This window comes from Polistes fuscatus, unplaced genomic scaffold (assembly GCF_010416935.1).
Source record: "Polistes fuscatus isolate 324 unplaced genomic scaffold, CU_Pfus_HIC Scaffold3, whole genome shotgun sequence".
NCBI lineage: Eukaryota > Metazoa > Arthropoda > Insecta > Hymenoptera > Vespidae > Polistes > Polistes fuscatus.
The window spans coordinates 4,906,671-4,930,983 of record NW_025113107.1 but is presented as its reverse complement, the minus strand read 5'-3'; the positions used below and the strand labels follow the sequence as shown (position 1 = coordinate 4,930,983).

Below are 24,313 nucleotides of genomic sequence, written 5' to 3'. Positions count from 1 at the left end.
GTAATCGTAATTGGGAAATAAGTTATCAATGATTGCAAAAAATTGGTGATAGCAAATATTTTAATAATAAGTAAAATAACGAAGAATGTTTTTTTTTTTCATATCGAAGTATATATATACGTATAATTTATAAAGGTGTAAATTATATTTATATGTAAATTAATTATATTTTATATGTTAATTAAATTATATTTTAATGTTAATATGCATAAAGTCGAACGTTAGTGCAAACTTATTTATAACTTATGTAATGTAGGTGTGACGCAATAAGAAATAATCTTACTTTGATTGCTCGAAAGTTGAAATTTATTCGAACGATATCGAGCAAAAACATTTAACATAGATATAGTGTTAGGAATTATAATGGACCATGTGAATTAGTCATGTAAGAAATAACGTGACTTTTCCGAGAATGAAATGAGTATAGTGCTTGAGCTAAGAATTTAGTAATAGCAGTACGATTGATTTAATCGAACGGCTTTATTAATATTTATCAGTCCGTCATAGTACATTAGTGTATCAATATGTCAGGATCTACCTTAAATGAAAATAATCAAAAATCATTAATCGATAACGTCGGTGATAAAGTAAATAAAATCAATTTAAATGAAAGTGAAGAAAATGAGATTGTAAAACAAAATTTAACGAGTGAAGTCAAGTCGGAAAGTCGGGTTCTTGTTTTATACACCGGTGGTACCATAGGAATGATTAGAAATGAAAAAGGCGGTGAGTGATCTTATTAAAAAGTGCAAGGATTTATAATGAAAGATTTCAACGTTATTAATATTTCTTTAAATGGAATCCTATATTTTTTTTTTCGATACTTTTGTAAAGTATGAAAAAATGAATTAAATTAACTTACATGACCATATTATTCTGATTATCTATTCTCGAAAAATTTATATTTAAAGATAATCGAAATTTCTTGAAAGATACGTATTATTTAATATTATATAATACATTATAATTTGTAAACAAAGATTTACGATTAATTTGATGCAATCATATTGAATGCATGTGTAGGATTACTTCCCCTTCTTCTCTATTAATATTTTTTAACTTTCTAGTGTTGATACCGAAGGCCAATTCTTTTGTCAATAATTTACGACAATTTTCTCACCTGCATGATTGTAATTATGCCGAGAAAATATATGGCAAAACGAGTAGCAACTCCTTTGGTCCTTTGGTTTTACCGTAAGCGTATTATTAATCGTAAAGAGATAGTACATTGTTTATACACATAATATATTTATTTGCATTTATTTAATATTAATCACTTGTAAGATAAAATGTATATATATATATGATTCATTTGATTTTTTTTCTACCAGGGTTAAAACTACGGATAAGTGTCGTGTTATCTATGACGTATTAGAATACTCACCACTTTGCGATTCCAGTGACATGACTATGGACGATTGGATTCGTATTGCTAATGATATCAAAGTAAATTATTGCGCACTTATTTACGCAATGTGACAGATTTTATTAAATATTGGATTACTTTCTCTGTTTTAAAGAAATATCACGACGATTATGACGGATTCGTGGTATTACATGGAACGGATACTTTGAGTTACACAGCATCCGCTTTGTCATTTATGTTGGAGGAACTCGATAAAATAGTTATCTTAACCGGCTCCCAAGTTCCAATATTCGATACAAGAAATGACGGAATAGATAATTTTCTTACTTCTTTGGTGATAGCTGCCAATTATAGTATACCAGAAGTATGCGTATATTTTGGAACGAATCTTATGCGAGGAAATCGTACCAGTAAAGTTTCGGCTACATCTTTTGATGCATTTCACTCCCCTAATTTTCCACCTTTGGCTACGGCCGGAATAAATATAGAAGGTTGCGTTATTATTTATTCCAAATTTCACAAAATAATATTTTTTTGATTTTTATATTAAGTGTAGAAATTAATTCGGTGTTTTGATATTAATTTATATTTATAATTTTTATTTTTTAAAAAAATTACTTTATAAAGATTTTAAAGATTACTTTATAAATAAATACTAAATTTGTTTGAAAAAGATACCGAACTAATTTCTGCACACCTAATATATTTTTTTTATATTGAAAATAAATAATAATACACATATAACTAATGAATGAATAAGCGATCATTTAATAAAAAATCTTTTTAGTTGACTATCGTTTGTCGAAATATCCTTCAAATCCAGGAAACTTTTCGGTACATTCGAAATTGAATCGAAACGTCGGTCTCTTGAGGCTTTTTCCTGGTATTACTGCAGATCTAGTGAGAGCATTTCTTCAATCACCAACTGAAGGTGTTGTGTTGCAAACCTATGGTTCTGGTAACGTGCCTAGCAATCGCGAAGATATTTTCTCTGAATTTCGTGCGGCTACAGAACGTGGTGTTATTATTATTAATATTACACAATGTACAACTGGTTGTGTATCGGGTACCTACAAAGCAGGAAAATTATTAGAAGAAACTGGTTAATATATATATATATATGTACATGTATGTATATAAATTGGAGTCATATTAGAAATTTTTTTTTTCTTCTTTTTATTATCGTCAACAGGTGTAATATCAGGTTTTGATATGACGCCAGAAGCCGCTCTAGCAAAATTAGCTTATGTATTATCTAATACAGAATGGGATATTAAAAAAAAGCAAAGAATAATGCAAAGCAATTTGCGAGGAGAATTAACATCGAGTCAACTTCCGTTCATGTTCGAAACAGATTTAGTGAATGCCGTAGCGAGGTCATTAAAATTATCTTCAAGAGTTGAATTTCAAGAACTGACCTCCATTCTTTTTCCTGCTATGCTCAATGCGGCAGTAGTTAAACACGATATCGACAAATTAAAATCATTGATGGAGTATGTAAGTGATTATATTCAATTTCATTATAATTTTTTCTCGTTTCTTCTTCTTCTTTATTATTTCGAATTATTTTCTTTTTTAGGGGGCTAACATTTCACAAACAAACGTGGACGGTCGAACGGCTCTTCATATTGCCTGTTGTCAAGGAAATTTAAATATTGTACAAGAACTTTTAAAAATGGGTGCTAACGTTAATAAAAAAGATCGTTATCATCGAACTCCACTTATCGAAGCTATTGATGGTGACCATCATAAGGTGAATTATAATTTTATTATACGAATAACACAATTTTGTGAGTGAGAGTGTGTGTGTGCAATTTGACCGATATAGAATGTACGTATATGAGCTGGTGAACTATGTGATAAATTGGTTTATTTTTTTATATAGATCACCATTTTATAATCAACTGCTCATGTGTATAATACGTACACTTATAATATATTAAAAAATAAATAATAATGATTATGTATTATATTATTTATAGATTATTTACATTTTATTGGAACACGGTGCTAAACTAGACGAAAATAATATAGGAAATAAAATTTTTGATATAGTTGGAAGTGGAAACGCTAAACGTCTCAAATCATTTTTAATTGCTAATCCTAATGTTTCACAAATAAAGGATACATCTGGAAGAACGTTATTACATTTAGCTGCACTTCACAATGACGTAACTATTATTAAATTATTATTAAATTACAATGCAAATCCTGAATCTATCGATATGATCAGATACACACCGCTTGATCTTGCAAGGTTAGTTGAAGCTGTAGACGCTATGGAGTGTCTTACGTTTTACACGCGCGAGTCTATTAAATAAAAATATATTATTTATATTGAGACAAGTCATTCTAGATTTTCAATATGGCAAAATCATCATTTAATAAAACTTAATTTATTAGCCATAGTAGATCTTCAATATATACGGCAAGATATTTAATATTAATTAACACATTGATTAGATAATTAATCCAGTATCGTTCGTAACACTTTAATCAATTAAGTAAAAACAAATTACTATATTTTGACATTTTTGTATTGTTTTATATAACATAACAAATATCACAGTATATAATATTTATAACACACATTCAATATCTTAAATATATTTATTTATATTATTACTTACTAATCTTAAAGGAATTTATGTAAGAATTGTGAAAAATAAACAAAAATGTACGACTATATTGAAATTTATAAGTTGTAAGAAGAAAGTATTCTCCTTTTATTTTTGGTGGCGGAAAAAAACAGCATCAATTATATATTTTATTCGTTTATTCCATCAATAATATCACAATATCAATAATACAGATATATTTTTTGGATGTTGCGGTATGTATAAACCCTCTCAGCAAATTCGTTTATCTGTTCCTTTGTCTTACTTTAATACTAGTATTTTTTTTGTTTTTCCTTTCTTTTTTCTTCTTTTTTTTAACCAACACTAAATTGTATTATCTTTATACTTCAATCGAAATATATATTGTATATATGCAAGTTCGTTCGTACGTCCATTTATATACCGCAGTATGTATTTCAAATGTATTCAAATGGCACCTATTCTCTTTTCATTTTGGGGATATTTAGAATACAATACAATTTTTTTATATATACAATATATAATATATATAAATTTATTAGTTCCTTTTTTTTCTCCTTCAATAGAATATATTTTCTATGAAACGTATATTAGAATAATTTCGCAAAATACTGGATCTCACTGTGATTAATTTTTCTTTACAGAATATTTAACATGAATAAAAAAAATGGAATTTGCATATAGAAATTCTACGCTCTATTATAAATATTGTAAACTTTTTTGTAGGGGAAAATAAATGAGATAAAAAATAATTTTCATTTCTTTTCATCTCTTATGCATCATCTCATGCAGATTCCATCATTTCGCGCGAACAAAGAATTTTATTAGTCTGATATTTCTTTTTTCTTTCAAACTAAAACATTGATCGTAGGTGGAACGTATACCTGAGAAAAAAAATATAGGTAATACATTGTACGACTAGTTAGTTTTGTAACGATATTGATTTTTAAATAAGTATATTGATTCTCCAATTTCAAATATATAGGATGTACTAGTATAATAATCAATTGATATTCTTCGTCCGTATATATACATGCATGTGCATAATAGACTAATTTCTTTTATATTGGATCGTAGTTTAACCGTCTTAATAGAAAACTAGCTTAAAAAATTTCAAGAAAGAATATATGATTTAAAAAAACCACTTAGAAACTGTTGACCCAATTTATACTATTATTATATCGAATACTTTAATATCATTAGAAATATGCGCATATGTTAACACATTTTGGTTCTATTTTTAATATAATATAATTTTGTCCCAAATAATAGCAAATAAATCTATTAGGCAGCAGAATATATGATATTATCTAAATATTTAATAAGAATTTCATGTGGATTTTTATGTGTATTTACATCATATTATCTTAATAGTAATAATAATAATAATAATGACTGTGTATCTACCAATTTCAAATCTACAATTTATTATTATATATACACATGTGTGTGTGTCAATGTTCTTTCATTCTATACAAATAAAAAAGAATTGCTGAACAAAAATAAAAGAAAGAAAAAGAAAAATAAGGATACATTGGGGTACTTTGATTAGAAATCTTTGTAAAGTTTTTGTTTAAACGTACTTTTAAATATCTAGTATACGGCATATGATATAATATGTGTATTTTTATATTCACAAAATAGATTTTATTTTATCATTTGTTATCGCTATTAATAATCGATATCTTCAATATTACACGGAATAGTAACTGCAAGCTTTAAACGAATAGTATGTATATTTTATCACGGCCTCTTTTATTATTCAATTATAATCATTTATTCAATACAATTCGAGATTCTTACATCTTGCAATGTAGTATTGAATATAAAAAATAATATATGATCAAATTAAAATTAATGAATAAGAATCAAATCGTCGAGATGTAATAATAAATGTAAAGAGGTATTTAAAGGAAACAAAAAATTTTAATGTTCGATATTTCTACCGCCAAGAGATAAAGAGAGGTAGATAAATAAAAAGAAAAATTTCCTGACAAAAATTAACATTACTGTTATAATAATAACAGAATAAAATTAAAAAGAAAAAAAAAAGAAGAAGAAAGAATTCGTTGTGTTAGAACACAATCTCTCTTTTCTCAATATAACAGAGAAAGAAATAAAACAAAATTTAAATCTATTTCCTACTCGCGTGTGTCAAATACAACGAAATATACAAACAAATATAATGATAATAATAACGTAATATAATTTTATAAGCATAAAAATTTGTTCAAAAAAAAAAAAATAAAGAAAATTTAACAATGAACAATTCGTTCGTTTTCTATATATCGTTTGTCGATTACTTTGAAATATAATACATATACATGGTGGCGGAACAGCAACTTTGCAAAAAGGAATAGAAAATCCTAAATTATCGGAGAATATAGTTTTTCTAAAGAGTCATATATATGTATATGTATAATATAATATAAGATAATCGTATCTCCCATTTCCGTCACAGATAAAAAATGTATTTTCATTAATAAGAGAAAGAGAAAGAGAGAAAAAGATAAAGATAGAGATAGAGGAAAAGAGGAAGAGAAGCAACGTGTGTGTCAGCATATTGTTCCAGCTTTAAATCAGCCCTCACTTGGTATTGGCCTGTTTGGTATACAAGGTACACAAGACAACAGGATTCCATGCGTACGCGTTTTAGTTGCTACCTGAAAGGATGAAGGACTACTTTTTTTGCTAGACTTTCTAGAGGATTGAGGCGTTGTTCTACGTTGTGGTACCTTTTGGTGCTACTTTCAATGTAACAATCGTAATTGTGCTCCAAAAGACGTCTCACCATCATAATCTCTTCCATGCTGTCTCTTAATATTTCCTCGATGATAATGAGGATGAAGAGGAGGAGGAGGACAATGAAGACCTGATGAAACGTGGCCCCTCAGAACACGAATGTTAGCACTTAGAACGAAGGCCCTTTATTCAGGACCTTTTAGCAAATCCTAGGCCAGTTCCCTCTTTGCTTTAGTCTCAGCATAAAACTGTGTTCTTGTGTTCGTTGTATTTACAGTAGTTGAATGGAAATGTCGCATCAGGATGTAGACTACGGCTTCGTAAGTGGCCATTATTATAGCTGTATTTGGAATCTGTCTTACCAAATGAGTTCCAAGTCCACGGTACAAACCCCTGGTTCCTTCTTCATTATATACGGTGTATAAAGTTTGACTAAACGTTCGATACTTTGTACCTTCTTCGCGTAAACGTGTTCTTGCCACTTCTAAAAGTAAAATGATATGTTGTCAGGCATGTTATATACTTATATCCTTCTTATGTGTATTATTCATTTTTATTATCTAATATTTTAAAATTTCTTTTTTAAATGATACTCCTTATATTCGAGTAATAGGATATGGAAGCCTAATACGTTAATACGTAATTGTTGGTTGAATGGCTGGCACGCGAAATATATAGGTTCGTACTATCTTTAGAACAATTGGCAGAATCTTGTTTGCAGTCGTTTACAAAAGTGATAGACGAGAGTGATGATTTAACACGTATACACTATATATCTGTTATAATTAATATAAAACCGAACGATATAAATGTCTACACTCTTTTACGATTTTCTTTCTAATATTAAAATCGAATATATATTCAATAGTTGCATTTAAGAAGTAGATATTACATTTTTCTTAATATAATAATTCGTACAATAAGCATAATTTGTTTGATCAGTATTGAATATTTTATCACGATTTAATGATAATTATTACGCAACGAGTAATTATATAATTACTCTGTAAAGATCATTAAATATATATACTAATGATAATTTAAATTTATTTTATATGCTATTAATTAATTTTCAATTATACAACTTCTCTTGTAATGCCTTGAATTCGATAATAAATATATTTGCAAATTGAAATTTGAGGTTTGAGATTTATAAAAGATAAATTTTTAACTGGACGAAAAATAATTACGAGATAAGAATGCCTCTTTGAATTATTTTAACTGATTCAATCGAATGAAAATAAACTGAACATAATTCTTAGCTAAGGAAATACGTATGTATTTACATTATACAAAATACCAATGCGTATATTAGAGCTGCCATATTGAACTTACAGTTCTATTCCTGGAAGCATCATTTTTTCGCACATTCCTTCTAGATTTATTTTTTATTTCCTGATTTGTTTATTATTCGTAATTAAACGTAAATTAGAGTTGTAAATAATATTTATTTTATTCTCTTCTTCTTACCATGAGGATAAGCTATCGTTGAAGCGATTGTTTTGGAAAACGAACCAGCTACCATAAATTCTATAAAATCACGTAAGGTTTTTCTGTCGTCTCCTCTTGAAGAAGGAACTTTCGTCCTTGCCGCAAGCCATGCCTTTACAGCTTCGTAAATTACAAAGTGTATCACAGTCTCACTTATACCTACGTAGGACGCCACAATACCCTTATAAAAGCCTAGGAAACCCTGCAAATGAAAAAGAAAGGTGTGAAAAAAGATAAAAATAAAATAATTAGAAAAGAAAAATAAATGTCATTAGTATTTAAAAAAGAAAAAAAAAAAAGAAAAAAATAATTTTACGATATCAAATATCGTTGAGATTAAAATTCAAGAAACGACGCTAACTTCAACTTATAATTAAATATAACTCTCTTCTACTACTTCTTCTTTCTTTTCTTTTTAAATAAAAATTTAATTTCACTTTTATTCTCAACAATTTGTGCAACAATTTAGCAAGATGCCGCCGTTTGTTTATTTTTTTCTTTCTTACGTATAGAGAAATTTTCAAATGAAAGTTCAAGAATTTTTTTCCCCCTTCAATAGTTTCCCATTAAAAAGCTTTGTGTTGCAGGATCGACAAATTCATTTATAAGAGACCATTAACGTCGTAAATGACTTTCTACTCTGAAACAATTACAAGTATTATATTCGAATGAACGATCACAAGAGCTCGACATAATAACGTGCTGTTTCTCAACAAGGTCGTCTCCTCATCGTTGCCATCGTTGCCATCGTTGTCGTTGTCGTTGTCGTCATCGTCGTCGTCGTCGTCATCGTCTATGGGGTCCATTTATGATGGACTTGGCAATGAGACACAACGCACACATCTACACTGACACAATCTTTTACAAGTTCAACAACGTTATATATGTTAGAAAACTAAAGGGAGATAAAATCGTGTCTTTAATCTGAATCCTCATTTATTATTTGATAATGTGATCTTATGAGATAAACGAAAAAGAAATACAACACACATATAAATAATTCAAATGCAAGAATTACTTGGAAAGATAAATTGAGTTTTCAATTAAAAATATACGACTCTGTTAAATATTTAAATATATGTATAAAAATTTGAATGCAAATAGATCAAAACACAATGCCAGCCAGATTTTATCTATTTTCACGAATTATTCAAATTAACAAATTAGTATTTGTGAATGCGCAAAAAAATCCTTTTTCTTTTTTTTTTAAACGATACAAAACGTGATAATAGCGTTTATTGTCATCGATGTGTATTAATTAGATTAATTAAGATTGTTGGTCAAAAATGTTTAAAATATATACAAGTATCTCATTGTTTACTGACTTGAAGCATTCTCAGGTTCGTATTTACGATGCATGCTCGCAAAATAGACGACTATACTATATTGGCGCCTTTATGAGATAGTTCATACTGACGTACTATTGCCGTTAATAGACCGGAAACGATTAAAATTGAATCTAGTTAAACTAAACTAATGTAAGTAAAATATCAAAGGACAATATTTTAAGATGATTGAAACAAATCGAATATGGAAGTAAATCGATAACAACCGTGTTCCGATATTACATAGTGGAATCAGTTCTTAAGATATTTTTTTTTCTTTAAATCAATGACTTTTTTGTTTTGAAACTGTTTTAACTTATTTTCATCTAAAAATTGTAAAACTACAAGTCTAGAAATTATTGGGGACCATCTAAAAACTTTGGATCTATCCAGTACGTAACCGTCTGTAAATAGTCCCAAAAAAAAAAGAAAAAAATATCAGAAATATAATACAAAGATGCAAGGATAAAATACTTATTACGTATTTGCAATTGAAATTTTAATTCGGTGCGTACCACGCATCGTCTTGAAGATATAAAGAAGAGAAGAAGAAGAAGAAGCCCGCCTACCAGACGCGTTTTACAAAAATTATTTTTGTCTTGAATTACTATTCGTAGCTTGAAGAAGACCATTTTAAACCTGGCTCACGTCCGCCAACTACCACAATCTTAATATCAGTGTGCGCAATCCTAAGCAATAATACATATATATGTACGCATACCTGCGTATATGAGTTCAACGCGAAATTTAAATGCATTCGCAAACAACACCTCTTTGATTGAATTGGTTATTTTTTTAACTGTTTCCTGCGTTGAGACAACATTCCTCCTCCCTCTTACTTTTTTTCCATTTATCATTTCAAACGACGATTATGATACTAATTAAAGAACTTCAATCGATTGCAAACAAAAAATACATATATCGAAAAAAAAAAAAAATAGATTTTTCTTATGCAATAGGCAAAATGCATGAAAACTTCTTTTTGCAATTTCTCTCTTTCGTTAAATTTATTTGCGTCGTAGTATTTAATTATAGAATATTATGATTAAACTATGAAGAAGCTCTAATTTTAAATTAGCCAGAGAGGAGTTTGTTACGGACACCTAATGATTGCGTTGATCGATTAAACGATGTTTGCCGAAAATATGAATATACATGACGATATACACGGAGTATGGCAAAGTCAATATTATGTATACACAGGTCCCCTTGTTATTTATACTCAAGTTTTTATATCGATTAAATGACAAAAAAAAGGGAAAAAGGGAGAGAAAAGATTAAGACATAGACATGTTCCTCCTCGAAATATCTTGTCTTTCGAGGAAAAAAACAGACAGTTCGGATTAAATTATTGAAGGACGAGAGAAATGTTGGCCGAGGGAGAATGAGAAGAAGAGTATGAATAAAAGAACATGAACGATCCAGATATATCGATGGCAAAGAACTTTCAACGATAAAATCGAAAAGAGATGACGAATACAATAACGACTACTGCCAACCACCGCTAACCTAATTTCAAGCAACATTTTTTTTTAACTGGGGAAAAAGAACTTTTCAAATTTTTGTACGATAAACTTTATGTTTTTCTTCTTGAGAAGAAATATATATATATATATTATTATATATCTATTAGATTTTGATTTGTTTTACTTTTGTCTTTCAACAAGGCAACGATTTTAATTGAAAAACGAAATTAAAAAGAAAAAATCAAATGCACAGGTGCGTATTAGGATCTCCTTGAATAGATTAAATCTTAGAAAAAGGAAACAAATATATAAAGATCGAATTGGATTATCCTTACCGACTGTCGATATATCCTCCGCATACATTCTATCGAAGTGATTTTGTTCGTTCGGTGATCTAGCTGTAGTCTGGTTTTGATAAACCAAATAGGATTTGTCAATGTGCATGCCACGAAACCTGTAACGAAATATAAAATACACGTCGTATTATTTCAAATAATTCTTGTCTTTCTTCCTTTTTGATTATAATTTATTTTCTTATGTATATATTTTCTACGAGAAGGAGAAATGATATCACAAGTTTAACTAAATTCTGGCAAAACCGATCGAAGGAAATACATAGATCATGTTTATGATGCCAAGTTCTAAATTCGACGTTTCCGCAAGAAGTGAACTAATATCGAATAAATATATTACCTTGAAAATTTCTATGTATACAAAAATATTATATCATCATCCTATCAATCAATTTCCAACCATGATCAATCCTGCTAACCGTAAGAGTTCGTGTAAACATTTCGATTAAAGTTATCGCGTAAAAACTTGAATATATATATATACGTGTATAAACGATCTTTCAATTACTTAGTTTTTAGTTAGATCGTTACTTTCGTAACGCTTTTATCATCGTACAGCTAACTGAAGCAATTTTGCTACCCCTATATATATATGTATCCTCTTAACATAGATAAATAGATACGTGCATATATGCTTGTATATATATGATAAGTAAATATCTCTACTATTACGTAGTATCTTATTGTTCTATATTTAAAAAATATATATGCGCAGACTCAATTTTAATATAAATATAATATAAAACAATATAAACGATATCGAAATAAGATCATATCGAGAATATGCTTATATAAATTTGATCCTTATGCTTTAGTCCTGAATTTAACATTACAATGATTGCAACTTATTGGGGGAAATGTTCAGTGCATTAACAGATATGAGTAAACAATCATATAGATAGATAGATTCGTTATATAATTTATAGTTTGTCGAGAAACGATCGATAACAGCTAACAATGAAACAAGAAAACTTCGAGAAACTTATACACGAGCTTGCAATTATTCGATATAAGATACATACTTTTACTTCGACGACGACGACGACGACGAAGCTACAAAGCTAGCTGCTGGCTTTTAAAACTGAACTCGAGTGAATAAGTGTGTGTTATGTGTGAGAAAGAGAGAGAAAGAACTGGCTTATGTCTCTCAAAGCAGCCCCATTGACCTACTTAGAGGCCGACCACAGGAGCAATGCACCATACACACACACACACACAAAATATACATTCATACATATTTGCCATACTCTACCTATAATCCTTGTCTTCGTCTCTTTGTATCTTCTTTATCGACGTATTGGCAATATTCGTATTATGTTACGCTAATCACAACATTACGACACAAGTGCAATTTGATGCAACACAAATAGTCATCGTTTTCGTTTTATTTGCTTTGCCGGAAAAAATTTTGTGTCTACTTATATTTTTTCAATATATAAATTAAACAATTTTTTGCAAATCTAACTGCGAAGAAGTATCCTGAAAGTTCTCGTGCCAGTTTAAAAAAAAATGTATATGCATTAGAAATATAAATTGCAATAAAATTTCTGAGCAATCTAATAAATAGATTATAGAAAAATATTAACAAACAAATTGCAATGTTACATCTTGATTTATGATATTAATTTTTCGATATTATATGGTGGTCTTATTTTTTATATATTTATTTATATATAACTTCGTTATCATTGGTAATAATATTATGATTAATGAGGATGAATATTTCTACTCATTTACATTGATTAGATAGATAAGATCGGTGAATAACTGGTGAAGTGTTAATAGAGAGTTACAGTATATAATATATAAATATACATATCTACCTGTTTAGAATAGACAAAGTAAGACGGGTCAGGGATGAAAGAATAGAGCTAATGAAGGAGCTAATAAATGATAAGTTTACAACAACAAGTCTTTTCTAACATATCCTAATAACAATAGGCAAATAAAACTTTGGGTTCTTCCGAAATGTTAACACTTTAAATTACATGGTTACTTTTGCAACGACAGTTATAATAATTATAATTTTTAATTCTTATTTACTTACAGAATGCTCAATGCATTTGCGTAATTTACTGATTACGGGGGTCATCATTAATTGTATACAATTTCAAATTTATTATACAATACGTAAAAATTGCAATTGTTTTAATTTAAAAAATATTTTTTTGAAATAATACTTCTTCAAAAATGTATAAAGAACATCCAATTTTGCTTATCACTAAAATGAACAGACATTTTGTGTAATAGCTATCATTTGTTTGAATTAAATAACTGTTTTCCGTGATACCTTCAAGCGAAACTAGGTAGACCAACTCATTATGTTTTCCTCTTATTTTGTTTTTTTATCAAGGAGGAAAAAAAAGATTGCATATTTAGCATATATTTGAAATTTTTCAAGAAAGCCGCTAATTTTTACGAGTAACCTTCTTACTTTGTTCAAACTTTGATGTATTATTCGTCTTATTCACGTGCAACCAATTTGAAAAACAAGATAGAAGACACGTTGTCCGAAGAATAACACACAACATATATGCGTGCATCTTATTACTAAAGTAACACGCCACGGGAAGTTCAATTGTGAGCATGCAAAATGAAACCGTATACGTGCATAAACAACACATGCACGTATACATATACACATACGTGTACGAGTATGTAAACTTAAAGAACTAATACAAAGAAAGGAGGACTTTTAACATGCTACGAGAGAACGTACTTTGATAATTTTGCTAAACTAATTAATTTGCACGTATATATATATATATATACATAATGCATACGCGTGTGTGTGTATATGTACAGATACGCTAATGAACTTTCCTGAATGATCATTCAACGCTTTCAATTGGTTATTCATGAGGATGGAAGAACTCAAGTATGAAAATAAAATAAATAAAAATGTTTCGATCAATCGTTTAATGTTTTATGTGAATTTTGATAATTATGCTTGGAGGTATAACAAAAATACCCTAAATTACTATCCTGTGAGTAATTTAATTTTTTGTATAGCAGTATTACTAAAAAAAAACAAATTACATAATGTTCAAATTGCAATATCATCTTGAATAGCATATAATTATTATAGTAGTATTATAAAAAACATTATTACGAAAGAAATGTTTGAAATTCGTTCTATCTTTCTATCAAGATAAATATCTTGAACGAACGATTACCGTGTTACATTAACGTGTTTGACTCGATAAAAGTAGATAGACCTCTCCTTGTGTCAAACACATCCATTATCAGAGATTCTAAAAATAAATATATCTACTTGTGTGCAATATATTTTGCTACGAACGTGTGTTGATATGAAACGTTACACAGAATAAATTTATAAGCTATCAAATATATCGAGGGAATCCCTACAATTAACAAATTTTATTGGAAAACTGTATTGAAAAAAAAAAAGAACAATAATAATAAAAACCCACTGATATTACAAAATATGCGAACAAAAAATTCAGTAAGCAAAACGTATAGATAAAAATGAAACTAGAACACTTTACCTTCCAAAAACTCATTACACATTACATGACACAATAGAATTATAATGATCGTGCATACGTAATCCTATTTAAAATTTATTAACATTTTTTATGTTAATAAATACACAGGTTCTCAAGACTGTGTACAAGATAGAAAGAGAAAGAGAGTATTGAATTACAGCCAAGCAGTAAACTGTTTAAAAATAGAATCTAATGTGCTTCGTACACACACATTCTCTCGGTCGTTGTTCCTGACCCCGAAGAAGATGAAGAAGCGTGGAAGGAAAAAAGAAAAAAAGGAGGGTTAAGGAATGAAGAAGAGAAAGAGGGAGGGGGTGCAAAGCAAATTTTCAGACACATGGAAGAATTTCTGATTCATTTCTAAATTGATATTAAAAGGGCTACTATATAATACATTATCATCCTGTCTAATCTGTAGATACGAAGAGGAGAAAGAGAATGGAGGGGGTAGAGCTAGATAGAGGAGGAAGATGAAACGAAGAAGATAGTGTCAAGGTGACCCAAAGCTAAGAGTTGGTAAACAAGTGAATAAACAGATTCTATCGGAACACATAATATAATGATTATATATATACTTATTTTCTAAATATATATATATATGCATTCACAAGCATGCATGCGACTTATTTAAACGCCCATTGTATTCATATAAGATCAAAATGAAAATGAGAGATTGTATAACGTAATGCGATCAAATTCAAGCTATAAGTAGCATGTTTTTGTAATTTGTGTATTATCTATGATAGACAAAGAACGTACACGCGAAACATACAGATAATATATATCTTGTTAATAATAACAATGCGAGATCGAATCTAAATACGGCGCCACGCTGATTTTATCGTATCTTTTTCGAATCTTTTTGTTTTCCTTCAAAACATTTTTCATCTATTCAATTTTTGTCTCACCTTATATTATCCATGAAAATATTCGTTTGTCAAAAATTTAGAAACCGATGATTTATATAAAAATTATTTAAAAAATTTTAAACGATCGCAACTCTAGTTTTTGTCGTAGTTCGTTGCAATAAATAGTATTTTATTGCAAAAACGTAAATGAGATAAAAATAAATATTGTGAAAAAATTGGAATTACAAAACTGTAGAGTCGAAGATCTCTATTTTGTTTTTTATTTCTTTTTTAAGTCAACAAAATTAGAAGACCGACTGAATAAAAGATGAGAAATGCCTACGTGACCATCATCACGTGTTAAAAAAGGGAAAAGGGAACATTAACACGAAGGCAAGTATTTATATTTTCTATCTTAAGCTTCTCCAATGATGTTCTTTTAAAATGATTCTCTCTTCAAAACAAAAATAAAATAAATAATGAAGATTAACGATTACTATATTGTGGAATTATAATTTCCATTGTATAATAAAAGACAAGGATTACGATAAGTATCATCAAAGATAGATAAATCACGAAATTAAGTTAACGAATGGATGGATTATCTAATAACACATTATCAATGAACTATACAAAAAAATATCAACAAATGGATGTAACGAGATAATTGTATTGTGCAGCTTTTTTCTCAACTTTCAAATTATTTTACTGTAAAACATTCAATAAAATTACAATCGTTTGTCTATAATTTAAAAGTAATCAAATAAAGTAATTATTTCGTCGAGATAAATCAAACATCTATTCGTAGATATTCTATCTAAATAATATATGTGAATTCTAATTAATAAATAAATTTGAAAACAAATATATACAACTACTATCAGTATAGAAAAATAAAGATGATGACTCCCCGCGAAGAAATCTTCAGAGGAAGTAATCTTATTCCCGATTGAAGTCCAATTTTCCCTCTTACAATTAGAGAGAACAGATAACTTATCTATATGGTCTCTACTAACATTGTTGTTTTATTGAAGAAAAATATTAAGAAATATTGTAAAAAATAAAAATAAAGAAAGTTAGAAAAAAAATATCATCGAAAGAGACATTCATTGTTCTTATCAAATTGACCGATTTCTAATAGCAAAATTAAAGGAAAAAAAAATAAAAACCAATATGCATACGTATCTAGAAATACGCGTTCTTAACGAACAGTTTTTTATCAAACGTCTTTCTCACGAACACGATAATTCCAAAAAAAGAAACGTCCTACTTATTTCGACAAACGAATACTAATTAAACAGAAAAATACAAAATTTTCAAAATGCGATCTACAAATGAAAAGAAATATAATCAAATAAAAGCACAGAATTACGTTCAATAAAATGCATATTAATCTGATGAATGAAAATAAATAAATGAATATCTAATCAAATTTAATTCAATTAACAAACAAAATATAACGAAAAAAGAAAAAGATCAAAAACATTCCATCAAACAATCGATCACGCTATCGGTTCTTGAAATTGATGATACGAAATCAGTTCAAGTATAACGGAGGTTATCCGAGTCGGCAGATTAGTACACCATAATTATAAACTAGATATTAACGGTAGATAAAAATTAAATGACGTTTGCAAACGCATGTTTTATGTACTCTTATCTTTGGAGAAAATAAAATAAAATAAAAAAAGGATAAATTATACGAGAGAAAATAAGATAGATGGAAGATGGATACGTTATATTTATGAACTACCATTTCCACTTATAAGTTTAATATAAATTCTTCAATCTATCCCATATACAAATATATTATAACGTACAGTAGATATATATAACGTGAATTCTTATAACGCGGCAAAGATATAAGATTTCATATAACGCGATTTCTCGTACAATGCGCTTCATAATAAAAAATGAAAAATCCTCGCGTCTAAAAATTAATTTTTCTTTTTTTAAATTGAGCATTAAATTACTGAGCATTAAATGTTTTCATCGCTACCGATTTCGCAAAAAGGCTGGAAACAGTACTGTGCTATTGTTTGTGTTTTGTTTAATTAACAATAAATAACACACATAAGTAAGTTTTTTGTTTTTAAAAGCATTTATGCCCTTTGTTCGTCGGCGACAAGTAAAGTAATTTTTTATTGAAATTTTCATTTCTTTGCTTTCAAGGTCATCCGAAGGCCATAGTATACTATATCGTTGAATTCGTATTATATAATATGGGTTATAATACTGTAAAGTCAAAAATACTAAGTGCCATTTAAAAAACTAAAGGTAGCCTTAAAAAACGTTAAAAAAAAAAATTATTTTTCGAACTTTTTTTATTGCAATGTATGGTCAATCAAAAACAGATCAACTTTTGTTTAAAGTATTTTTTTGTCAGGTTATCGCAAGTACTTGAAAAATCGTGACTAGAGTTATGTGGGACACCCTGTATATATTAATTATTTTCTATTAATTTTCAATAATATAACTATTTATTAACCAGTTATCGGTAAAATTGAAAATATTTAACAAGTTAAAAACACGTTCTTGTACACGTGATAACTAGTTACGTATACGTATATATGTATATCAAAAATTTAAAGGATAAAATCGTTCGATATTTCGGCGCCGTTCCAAAAAGTATAAGCCAAAATATTTTTACTATTTATTATCTAGTTTCTATTAAAGTATCTTTTCTATTTACAGACTAATAACGATAAAAATAATTACATTATACATTACGCGTTTACTCAAACGTATATATTATGTACATAGAGACACTTTTAAATGTGCATATATTCTTTTTTCTTTGCATATATATACGTGAGTGGATTGAAAAGTTTTTAGCCTAATACAGAAGCAACTCACTTTTATCATTCGACATAGCATCAAAATAATTAGAAAAAAAAAAAAGAAGGTTTCAAATGTTTTAATCCACCATTGTGTATGTGTGTGCGTGTATGGATATATATATATATATATACATATATTTGAAAAGGATCTAATTTCTGTTCTTACCAGCGCCAAATGCCGAAAATACGTGGACTATCGGAGTGTCCGGGGGTAGTATCGTGTTAAAAGCAGTTTTGCTTTTTGAATATGCACAGAAGTAGATTGCCCTGGAAGGTGCAACACCAACTAGATTTGGTCCGAGACCTTGGAAAAGGGCACGCACACCTTCGTTCTTAATGATGTATCTTATACACTGGATAATACCGGGTGTTGGATAAGCGTGTGGACTACCACCTGGTGGTGTCGACACGCCGCAATGTGAAAGAGCCAGAAAGGAACACCTTTAAACAAAAAATAATACCGAATAAAAATTAAATATTAATATACGATTTGAACCCTTAATTCGCAGTTCCGTGAACTCCACGGGCAAGGCCCCTTTGCTGTTCGTTCAAATATTACAGCTCCGTTTAAGTAACGTTTAATATTAAATTGTTTTTGCAACGTTGAAATACGATATAAATATATAGATAGAAATTATTTTGATAATCTTACCTTGGATATCCTCCTGTACACAATCTCCTCCTTTGCTCCGGTGTTGGAAAACTTTTACACGTGACATGACCGGACGTAAACTCTTTATTCACTGGTGGCGGGTGGAAACCAGACGAAGAGGATTGTAAACGTGTCTTAACCACTTCAAGTGGACAGGTCACTATAGCTCCTGTTGTACCAGCAACACTATATTCAACAACCCCCCAAAAAAAAACAAAAATAAATAAATAAATATAAACAAAATCGTATTCCTCTTTATTATTAACAGAACAAGAGTTTTCAATATTTCTCGTGTTTTTACATACTACAGAGGAGAGAAAGAAAAAAAGTTACTTGAACGATGTAAACAAAAACAATAACAGTACGATTTCTAACAACGCAGTATAAAATTTTCTAACATGATCATGGTAAGATTGTAACAAGTGTATGCAAACTTTAAATAAATGTGTGATTTTCTAAATTGATAATAATAATAATATAAAAATGATGTTTAGATGAGATGTTTCTGATAAATATTTCATAGACTGGAAATAATAAAGAAATTTTTATGAGAAGACCCCAGAGAGACAGCGCATCAAACCTACTTACTAGGAACTAGAAATGCATACACGTGTATATATATACGAGAGGGAACGACCGATAAATACGACACATATGTGTTACCGAAAGAAACACGACTAACTATAAGAGGGACAAGAAAATATATAAAAACAAATGCAAAGAAGAAAATAACTGCTACGTTCAATATGTTTATTTAGATGTGAGCCAATTTCTGCGCGCCAAAATTTTAACGAATTTTATTACGCCATTTTCTATAAACAAACAATCATTTTATTAATTGTCATTGCACGAATGAAGTTAAATATTCATTGCGTAAATAATAATTCTTATTTCACATAAAAATCTGTATATATACCTACATGCGCAATAAATTCTGTATTCGAAGAAATACGACACAGTACTATGAAAAACAATCCAACGAACCTTGAATTTCGATTAATCGACAGAAATTAAAGACGATTGTGTGATATGCGTTTATCGTTCAAAAACATACAAACAAACTTTTTATTAACGGTTCATTGATTTATAATATCCAAATGTTAACTGTTTACCATTTTCATAAGACACTTCAATGAAATAAAAATGATTACGTTCGTTGGTAGAGAAAAATAGTTGCACCTGAAGTTGCAATTTTAATGATTAAAACGCATATTACTTCTCGTCATACGAGTTACGTGAAAGAGACCGTGAAGAATTGATGTTAACTTTCTAGAATTAATAATATTATACTCTACGTGCAACTATTTTGATAATAATTATCATTTAATTAATCATTTTTATCTACAATTTTTTTCTTTTTTAACGAAACTACATACGAAAACATTATAAATAATAATAATAATAATAATGATAAAAACCTAACCTAAGTCAATAGTGTTTTCATTTTTCAAATCCAACAAATTGATAAAAAGTTTCAATTAAAACTATTTTTGATTACGAAAATGATTAGAATACTGATAATATTTATTAAACGATGTCTAAATGTCCTAGATATTTGTAGTAGTTTATGATCTAGACACGTAATTTCTATCTGCCGGTTATAAATTAAGCTGCATGCACAAGTACGACGTAGCACGCATATCAGACAACAAACAGTTAATTCTTCGAATTATTAAATATTTGAGAAGTAGCAAAAATCTAAAGAAGAAGAAAAGAAACAAGATGACGAATAAATTTTTTAAAAAATTGTTTATATCTCTAAATGACCTACTAAGTTACGATTATTTAAAATGTCTAATTAATTGGATTTTATAAAACGAATGATTAAATAATTATAATAAAATTTCTTATAAAAGGGTACTTTAGTATTATGTATTTACATATGTTGTTTTGGACGTAAAAAAAGTCGTGTGAAACAGAAAAAAAATAAAAAAAGGTTAGAAGCAGAAGGAAGAGGAGGAAGAAGAGGGGCAAGGAGAGACCGGGCCAGACGTTATGTTTCGGAAAGGAATAACCAATCAAATCGTTTGGTTCACACTGCGCAGCAAAATGCACCGTGTATACACATTGGAAATGGAAAATACATACATATGTTAATTCCGACGATTCGATGAGAATAACAAATAATTGTTGAATGATTTAATTATAAAACAAGTATAATCGAGAACAAAAAATTAATGATAAATTAACAATATTACGACGATAAGAATGTTATAGTATTAGATCTAAATGCGTCAAAACTTACCCTCCAGCAATGAGATGTATCGCCGTGTCGCGATCAAACATCCTTCTTAGAAACGAATTCGATGACTTAACAATCTTGGTATCATTAACTTTTTGCAATAATAAGAAATGGAAACGAAGATAAAATGAATAAGACGAGATCGTTCGAAAACAACACTCTCACCGAACGTTATTTCAAATCTCACTAATAATTTATGATTAAATATCTCATACGGCCTGTCACCGAGATATTACGATATTATCTAATATTAGCTTTTAAACACGATCTCGATCGTATCCACGAGGGAAAAGAAAAAGAAAAACACTGCGTTAATCGCAAACCGAATAATCCAAGTGACACGTACGACCGCTTCAAAACAACTGACTGATGCGCATTACGTTACCTATGCCGCAGCTTCATCCCCACTACGCACCTTCGACCAAACGACTGTATGTAGAGTGGGAGACCTTGGCGTTTTCAATTCACCGACAGAAAGCGCCAATGACGCGCCTTGTCAAATTCAAAAACACGCTCTCTTTTGTACAAAAGTTCTTTTTTATTTAATATCTTTTTTCTAACTCTCTTTTTAGCTTATTGTTACTAATGCGTAAATAAATAGATTAAGAATTATTGTAAAATACTTAAAACACGTAATAGTAAAATTAATAGTCAAATATATCTGCTTACATTTTGCATGATTAAAAATCGTATTTCGTGTTAATACAAAAATAGAGATGTCTTTTTTTATTGTTGTTGTTCCAAAATTTCATCTTTCTGCTTTTCTATGGCATAATGCATAGCTCTCAAAAATTGAGCCAATGTAGATTTCTTTGAATGTATATAAAGTGCTTTTGCTAAAAATGGTATCTTTTTTAATGTACGTCCACTTAGACCGTAACTTTGTTTACTTATTTCCAGCAGTATTAAAGAGCGTTTTGTCTCATAATTTTCTTCATAACCATGAACTTTGAGATAAGCAAGATTGTGTATTTCTTCCATCTCTATCAGTCCAGTCTGAAAATTTTAACAATTACTTATTATGTGATATGTTATTTATTATGCGATATAAAATAATAATGAAGTACCCTCATTAATTCATTTATGCAAGCAGTATATATTTTGTATATAGAATCTTCTGTGGGATGGCCTATATATTGTTTTATATCTGCACGATCTACAAATGCTAAATCAATGGCTTCGGTCATGTTACTTGTTGTAAGAATTAAAACATTTGGATAATGCTTCATTTGATCCAGTTGGGTGAGTAAAGCATTTACCACGCGTATAGAATCTGTAGGTTCTGTTCCATTAACACAGGATTTACGAGTGTGTGCCAATGATTCTACCTCATCGATTAAAATACAAACTAACCGGTTAGAATCATTGTGAATAGTTTTAAGTTCATCGAATAATTTCATAACCAATTTTCCACTCTAAAATAAAATAAATTCTTATTTGTAAGATACTTAACTTTCCATCTTTATATAACAATAGAAGAGAGATAATTTACCTCAGAAAACCACTTTGAAAATAAACTATGACTATTTATTTCTATTAAATGCACATATGTAAATCGATGTCCAAAACGAATTGCAATTTTTTGAGCCAACGCTTTACATAAGCTGGTCTTTCCACTGCCTGGAGGTCCATGTAGTAATACTACTTTATTCCATGATATGATATTAGGATTTATTTGATTATCAGAAAATATTAATGCTGTTTCTACAAAATTTAATAACTAAAAGAAAAAAAAGAAAAAAGAAATTTTGATTAAAACAAATAAATGTAAAAAGAAAAAAGAAGAAAGAATATACACTTAGCTTACATTTTGCTTTATATTCGAATCATAATGCATGTTTTCCCACAGATAATGAAATTCTTTAGAAGGCAAAAGCCACTGATTTGCTGCTGGTAATTCTTCATTACCATTTTCTATAATTGACATTGCAGATTCGCTTTCTGTCATTCTATATATATGATATTGTAAATTGGCTCCAGTAATTTTCATACGTGTTTTCTAAGATACATAAATATCATATCAAAAATGATAAAAATAATTTTAAATAGTAATGATACTTTCCATTATATTAAAGATACTTGAAGCGTACATTGTTATTGCAAGCACATAATACAGATTCAATATGATCTTTAAAATGATCAGATAAGGTAATAGGTAATTCCACGTCTAAAACGACTTCCTCCAATTTAATTATTTCATTCTCTACGATTGTTCGTATTTCCTCTTCTGACAATGCACTTAAAGAAAAACAATATGTGTGATAACAACTTACAATAAAACTAATAGTAAAACAAACTATTAATAACAATCTTAAAATACTTTTATGTTTTCATTCAAATAATCTAAATTAAAAAGAGCCATAAATATTGTTGCTATTATAAAACATTAGAAAGATATATATATATATAAGCAATTAAAAGATAGATCTTACCTTTCAGATTTTTGTAAAATTTCTATGTGTAATATATCAGTAGAATCCATCGTTTGTTTTTATTTTGAATATTAATGCGTTTTCAAGTTATTTAAAAAATAAAATATCTTTCACTTTGAATAGTAAATTAGACAAAACAAATTATCTGATACAACAAATAAACGATTACTGTTAAAATTAGATATAAACTGTCCTTTGTTCGTCGTCTTCTTAGCCCACCTTGTCCCGTTTTTTTTCTGTTACTTTAAACCACAAGTTCAAATTCATCGCGCACGGCTTGTAATGCGTTAGACAAGGAGAAACAATAAATGAAAGTATAGTCCAATTGATGAAATGAAAAGAGAAGGAGAAAGTAAGAAGGAGTGGGAATGGAGACACGTGAAGTTTGAAAGCAGAGGACGTTAGGCTTCATTCGCAAGCAACGTTTACGTAAGGAGCGTCATTTTTCTC

General features: G+C 28.9%; 3 protein-coding genes across 5 annotated transcripts; 1 reads left to right on the top strand and 2 right to left on the bottom strand.

Annotated features, from left to right (window-relative positions):
- Nucleotides 1-216: 216 nt before the first annotated feature.
- On the top strand, nt 217-3,895 carry LOC122520031 (L-asparaginase 1). Its single transcript, XM_043639921.1, has 8 exons — nt 217-726; nt 1,068-1,194; nt 1,332-1,446; nt 1,521-1,857; nt 2,154-2,468; nt 2,559-2,863; nt 2,946-3,119; nt 3,349-3,895. Exons 1-8 carry the CDS (start codon nt 525-527, stop codon nt 3,685-3,687), a joined length of 1,914 nt encoding a protein of 637 aa, XP_043495856.1. The 5' UTR covers nt 217-524; the 3' UTR covers nt 3,688-3,895.
- Nucleotides 3,896-5,963: 2,068 nt separating this feature from the next.
- LOC122520030 (mitochondrial carrier protein Rim2) lies at nt 5,964-21,850 on the bottom strand. Of its 3 annotated transcripts, none has more exons than XR_006304431.1 (7): nt 21,435-21,850; nt 19,190-19,375; nt 18,704-18,978; nt 11,323-11,441; nt 8,176-8,398; nt 6,699-7,189; nt 5,964-6,642 (listed from the first exon to the last, which is right to left on the bottom strand). XR_006304431.1 is itself a non-coding variant. In XM_043639919.1 (6 exons), the coding sequence occupies exons 1-6, from the start codon at nt 21,473-21,475 to the stop codon at nt 6,915-6,917; spliced, it is 1,119 nt and encodes a 372-aa protein (XP_043495854.1). In that variant the 5' UTR covers nt 21,476-21,850; the 3' UTR covers nt 5,964-6,914. The 3 variants fall into 3 exon arrangements, 1 of the variants encoding a protein (XP_043495854.1); XR_006304430.1 differs by having other exon boundaries at nt 5,964-6,626; XM_043639919.1 differs by having other exon boundaries at nt 5,964-7,189.
- A 99-nt stretch (nt 21,851-21,949) lies between these two features.
- On the bottom strand, nt 21,950-24,261 carry LOC122520029 (pachytene checkpoint protein 2 homolog). Its single transcript, XM_043639918.1, has 6 exons — nt 23,864-24,261; nt 23,522-23,669; nt 23,239-23,430; nt 22,924-23,151; nt 22,499-22,846; nt 21,950-22,427 (listed from the first exon to the last, which is right to left on the bottom strand). Exons 1-6 carry the CDS (start codon nt 23,911-23,913, stop codon nt 22,158-22,160), a joined length of 1,236 nt encoding a protein of 411 aa, XP_043495853.1. The 5' UTR covers nt 23,914-24,261; the 3' UTR covers nt 21,950-22,157.
- Between the last annotated feature and the right edge of the window lie 52 nt (nt 24,262-24,313).

Excerpts from the sequence above, each read along its gene's own strand:
- LOC122520031 (XM_043639921.1), top strand. The coding sequence starts at position 525 with ATGTCAGGATCTACCTTAAATGAAAATAATCAAAAATCATTAATCGAT. Across the intron at positions 2,469-2,558 it reads AAAATTATTAGAAGAAACTG|GTGTAATATCAGGTTTTGAT; the intron begins GTTAATATATAT and ends TATCGTCAACAG. Across the intron at positions 2,864-2,945 it reads TAAAATCATTGATGGAGTAT|GGGGCTAACATTTCACAAAC; the intron begins GTAAGTGATTAT and ends TTTCTTTTTTAG.
- LOC122520029 (XM_043639918.1), bottom strand. The coding sequence starts at position 23,913 with ATGGATTCTACTGATATATTACACATAGAAATTTTACAAAAATCTGAA. Across the intron at positions 23,152-23,238 it reads ATTCGAATATAAAGCAAAAT|TTATTAAATTTTGTAGAAAC; the intron begins GTAAGCTAAGTG and ends TTTTTCTTTTAG. Across the intron at positions 22,428-22,498 it reads GCATAAATGAATTAATGAGG|ACTGGACTGATAGAGATGGA; the intron begins GTACTTCATTAT and ends TAAAATTTTCAG.
- LOC122520030 (XM_043639919.1), bottom strand. The coding sequence starts at position 21,475 with ATGTTTGATCGCGACACGGCGATACATCTCATTGCTGGAGG. Across the intron at positions 18,979-19,189 it reads TGTACAGGAGGATATCCAAG|GTGTTCCTTTCTGGCTCTTT; the intron begins GTAAGATTATCA and ends TTTTGTTTAAAG. Across the intron at positions 7,190-8,175 it reads AACGATAGCTTATCCTCATG|AAGTGGCAAGAACACGTTTA; the intron begins GTAAGAAGAAGA and ends TTTTACTTTTAG.